We start from the raw sequence: 4,903 nt of genomic DNA, 5'->3' as shown, positions 1-4,903 counted from the left end.
TCGTCGTCGTCGTCGTTGTCATTGTCGTCGCCGCCACCCCTCTCTGCCACCCGCCTGGCAGCCGTCGGCGCAGCGGCGCGAGCAGACCGCCGCGGAGAGCGTGCAGCGGGCGCCGAGGGCCCGACCACATCCTCCGCCAAAACAGCCTCCTGCAGAGCAATGCACAACTCGTTCCTCAGCGCCTTTATCTTCTTGTCAGTGTATGATTTGAGCGCAGGCCCACGATCCGTAGAGGAGGAGGCCGCTGTATTCCTCATTGCTGCTACTTCGCCGTCAACATAATCGGCGTGGGCAGAAACGCCACGTTTCAGCTTCGCCACATCCTCTTCTAAATGGCGGAACTGCTCCTCCGCCTGTTGCTGCCGTCGACGCTCGTCAGCACTCTGCCGCTCTAAATCCGCTTGGCGGAGACGTGTTTCACGCACAGAAGCTTGCGATTCGCGCACATGCCCATAAACTTCATCTAAACGCCCACGAAGGAGTTCAATATCAGCGTTATGGGCAGCCGCCGCCGCTGCTGCTGTTTCCGTCACCGCCGACACTGGAGGAGAAGGGCTTTGAATCCTTCGCTCCACTAAGCGAGGATCCAAAGAAGATGACTTCAGCTCGCGGATTCCTTCTTGGCAGCGGGCTGCCACGTCACACAAGGCTTCTGTCTCGGAGGACAGTCGGCCAACCTCGTGCTTTTGGTTCGAGAGGACCGCGTGGTGGTGGAGGTTTGTGTCCACAAGATGCTTGCAGCACGAAAGCAACACAGAGAAGAGGTCCGAGTACGGGCCAGCAGTGTCAAAGGTGTGATGCTCAAAGAAATTCTGTAGCTGCGTGAGTGTGTTGCCTGTGGTGGTGAACTCGTCTACCGTTGCTGCGGTGGCCGCCGCAGCTCCATCACTGGGCGGAGGGGTAACAGTGAACAACATAACGTTAGTGATTTGTTTTGTTTTATCGGTTCCCGCGCACGTGTGTGTGTGTGTGTGTGTGCTTCGCGCCCTTCTTTAGCTACCACTGCAAGAAAGAAATACCTCTCTCTGATTTGTCTCCCTCCTTTTCAGAAACGCAAGAACGCCACAACGGGATGAAAGCGACCAAGAAGCAAAAAGAATCAACAACGCAAACACATACCCCAACCACCACACTTCCCTTTTGACGAAGTGCCGCCCAAATGTCTCCCTGCTTCACTCCCTAAACCACCCCTACATGTGTGCATGGGACGGTGGTCAACCAGCATGCGGATAAGGACGTGTGCTAATATATATATATATATATATGTGCGGTGACCCCTCTCCACATCCCGCCGTTATCCACCTCTTCCCCCACTCTCGTTTCCTTTCCGACCTACAGTACGACGACCCAGGGACGGCTCTCAATTTCTTCACCACCTGTTCGCGCATTCTCAACAACTCAACCTTCTCTTCCCACAATAGGATTCAATTGTTTCCCCCCCACCTCTCTCTCTCTTTATCTCTCTCACTCTCTCTCTCTGTGAAATAGTGGGCGCGTGTGGTTTGGCGGGGCGTTACCCGGCTACGCCGTCTCCCACCACATCCCGTCGGCACTCCCCCAAGGGCAGTGGAGCTGCGTGTTGAAATTTATTTTTTAGTGTCCACACTATGGTCCTCAAAGGCATACACCAGGAGGCTGCGAGGGACGAAAGACAGCTGCGATGACACACGAGCGTCGCGGACGAGAGGAGGGGATCCTCGTCGCCGTGCGGCGGCTCCAGTGCGGAGACTGCCTGCCATGCGCTGACTGCAGCAGCAGCACCTGACAAGTGGCACCCCGTCGCGAGAGGAAGCGGCGCGAGGGACGGCAGGATCCGCTGGGCCTGGCGCGTGCTCTGGATGTGCAGGGAGGCCCACACGTGGCGCGGCACACCGGCGCTCGCAAAGACGCGGCGACCAAACATGCAGCACAACAGTGCAATTTGTGCGGAGACTCGCTTGCGCTTTACTTGACCATGTCATCGTAAGAACAAGTTGCATGAATAGATAATGAAGAGTGAACAAGAAGGGAAGCCGCATGGCACTGCCTTGCCTACTCAACACAACAGCAACACCGAGGAATGGTGAAACACAACAACAATAGAACTTTAACCACAACTGCACATTTTGCTCTATGCCCATGTACACCAAAATAACAAATGATAACAATAATGCTGACACCCCAAAGTATTGTCAATATGGTCAAAGACACATCAAAACAACATACCAAAACAAAAAAAAAAAGAGGAACATGTGCTTCAACACTTTATCTCTTTGGGTACACACGTATGCAATAACAGGCGAGGGAAACAACCACAACAACGTACACTGCAGAAGCAACCGAAATTGTAGCGATCACCATCGTAAGCAGATTCCACTGCGTTGTGGTCTCTTCACCAATATAAGAGGCGGAGGACTTACTGTCACCGGCTGCACCAGCCACCACGTTCCACTGCGTCATCATCATCATCATCATCATCAGTAGCAGAAGCCTTACCAATAACACACCAGAGTACGTCACCCTCATCTTCGTCATGCGTCCAAGACAGGATCCAGATGGGATGCAGCCCACGGAAGAGAGCTTCCTACACGGCGGTGGCAATAACAACCTGAATCAAAAACGAGGGAAAGGAAAAACAAGAAATAGGTATGCAAGACTACTAAGGCAGACAAGCAACCAACGAGAGTGAGGAGGGTGCATCGATACACAGAGACGGAGCGAAGGATGCGCACACAGAGAGATCCGTCACATCCTTTAATGTATTTTCGGGATATCCAACACTGCGGATTCCTGAACGTACCTTCTCTCTCTCTCTCTCTCTCTCTCTATCTCTCCCAATCACACGCACACCCCAAAATATTATTTCTTCCATTGTGTACACAGGCCGCCCTCAGATGACCTGCACAGTAACCGGGGAGGTGTTCTGCTCTGAGACCGGATTCCCCTCCTCACGTGCCAATTCGCTGCGCCTTGCAACACACAGCCCCCCCTCCGTGATACGGAACGCGTTGTAAAAGCACAGCAGCGCGCAGACGGTTCCGATGATCGACCCGGCCACAATGTCATCAAAATGGTGCCAGTAGTCTCGAGTTCGGCTTACAGCACACATAAAGGCAATAAGCAAAGGACACAAGGAGAGGATGAGACGCATAAAGCTGCCACCGTGTGAAGATGGACGCACATAAGCGCAAAGAAAGAGCGACATAAAGACGAACACCACGAAGGAGGTGGAGCTGTGCCCAGACGGGAAGGAGAGACGCCCTTCTCGGAGCTCCCGATGATGGTTCCCCAACCTGCAGTAATACTCCGTGGACGTCATGTCCTTTACCCCACTCTTAGCGTAGCTATCCTCATTGTACCCCAGGGACCGCAGGCGATTTAAGTAATCAGGGCGAATACGGCCTGCGTACACCTTGAGCACGTTAACAACCACCTGCTGAAAGGCTGCGGCCAGAAGCTGGGCCCGCAACCACGTCCAGAGCGGGCCACCGAGGGCTGTCACAACGACGCCGTAGAAAACCGACACCGTAACTAAGAACACGAAAAGTGTCCATAACGGAAATGTCACATCAGTTATGTACGGGTAATCAATTGTCGGGTCTCTCCAGCTGAAAGGGCGACAGTACGGACTTACCATTACTGAAATGATCGTGGTAGTTATCAGCAAAACAAGTGCGACGACACAGTCGAGGAGCTGGTAGTGATCCCACAGATATTTTACTCGCTCCCAATCCATCTTGTACTTCACAATTATAAAAAAAAATCAGCAACAAGACACCCCGAGAGGGCTTAGGGAGAAACAAGCAATGGAGAATTAACCCCCCACCCCACCTGCATGATCATGTAGGGGAAATAAGAACATGAATCCAAACAACAACAAAAAAAGATACCACTGAAGAGTAGCCATCACAGTTCTATTCTGGAGACATTTTACACTGCAACACCACACCACATCAGCCTTAAGATCATGTTTAGTGACAGTAAACAACACGTTATGGGCAACGTCGATTTACCAAGAAAAAAAAAGCGGAGCAGACGGAAACGAATATCGCATCTTCCTCCATGAAGAGGACTTTCATANTATGGGCAACGTCGATTTACCAAGAAAAAAAAAGCGGAGCAGACGGAAACGAATATCGCATCTTCCTCCATGAAGAGGACTTTCATACATTTTATTTGATCCGCCTGGATTGAAGACAACCAACGTGCTTCTCTTCTCCTTTGCTTCTATTCTAGTTTTCATGCCCGTCTTTCCACCACCACTTACAGTCCAAACGTTTCCCCACTCACAGCCTCCCCCTCCCCCCTCTTACAGATATCTCACACTGTCCTGTTGCACTCCATTTTCGATTGTTATGCCCGTTTCTACAGTGAAGACGCCGCTGCTGACGACACCCTTCGTCGCAGCCGCACCACCACTACCGGCTAGACCATACCTGATGCGGTTCTGGTGTTCCTCAAACTGCTCTCGATCCCTGTCCTGGATGGAAATGACGGAAGCCATGCAGAAGTACAAAAACATAAGCAGTAAGAATGAAATGGGCGCCTCATTCCACAGCGCCGCAAAATTTGAACCTGCACCACTAATACCTATGCCAAAGCCAATAAGGTTCATAACGATGAGCTGTATCATGCCAATACTCGCCCCCATAATGCGAACGTACCTGTAGAACACCGGCCGTTTTGCCAGTGCAATGGCTAATCGGGTCTTGGGGTGGAGCAGGACTTGCGTGACCAATATCTCTTGAAAGAAGCATATGCAGACAATACCGGCCCAATATATTAGTCGAAGCTCAATATCGTGCCATACCGCAATAAAGAAGAAAATGGGAAATATGCTAAAGTGCTTTTTCCTACTTCCACCCATCGGAATGTACATGTAGCGTACGATCCATAGATTGAAGGAGGCATGCCAGTCCCGCCA

The 4,903-nt window shown here is 51.6% G+C and overlaps 4 protein-coding genes across 4 annotated transcripts; all 4 read right to left on the bottom strand.

Annotated features, from left to right (window-relative positions):
• Nucleotides 1-2: 2 nt before the first annotated feature.
• On the bottom strand, nt 3-917 carry DQ04_05111030 (hypothetical protein; the record flags this gene model as incomplete). Its single annotated transcript, XM_009313990.1, has 1 exon — nt 3-917. A coding segment is annotated over one exon (915 nt), but the record flags the coding sequence as incomplete, so codon positions are not given.
• Nucleotides 918-1,513: 596 nt separating this feature from the next.
• On the bottom strand, nt 1,514-1,903 carry DQ04_05111020 (hypothetical protein; the record flags this gene model as incomplete). Its single annotated transcript, XM_009313989.1, has 1 exon — nt 1,514-1,903. One exon carries the CDS (start codon nt 1,901-1,903, stop codon nt 1,514-1,516), a length of 390 nt encoding a protein of 129 aa, XP_009312264.1.
• A 966-nt stretch (nt 1,904-2,869) lies between these two features.
• DQ04_05111010 (phosphatidic acid phosphatase protein) lies at nt 2,870-3,715 on the bottom strand (the record flags this gene model as incomplete). The annotated part of the gene is made up of 1 exon (XM_009313988.1): nt 2,870-3,715. One exon carries the CDS (start codon nt 3,713-3,715, stop codon nt 2,870-2,872), a length of 846 nt encoding a protein of 281 aa, XP_009312263.1.
• A 573-nt stretch (nt 3,716-4,288) lies between these two features.
• Nucleotides 4,289-4,846, bottom strand: DQ04_05111000 (putative GUP1; the record flags this gene model as incomplete). Its single annotated transcript, XM_009313987.1, has 1 exon — nt 4,289-4,846. One exon carries the CDS (start codon nt 4,844-4,846, stop codon nt 4,289-4,291), a length of 558 nt encoding a protein of 185 aa, XP_009312262.1.
• Between the last annotated feature and the right edge of the window lie 57 nt (nt 4,847-4,903).

This window comes from Trypanosoma grayi (genome assembly GCF_000691245.1).
Source record: "Trypanosoma grayi strain ANR4 Tgr_511_V1, whole genome shotgun sequence".
Taxonomy (NCBI): Eukaryota; Euglenozoa; class Kinetoplastea; order Trypanosomatida; family Trypanosomatidae; genus Trypanosoma; species Trypanosoma grayi.
This window is presented reverse-complemented; position numbering and strand designations above follow the sequence as displayed.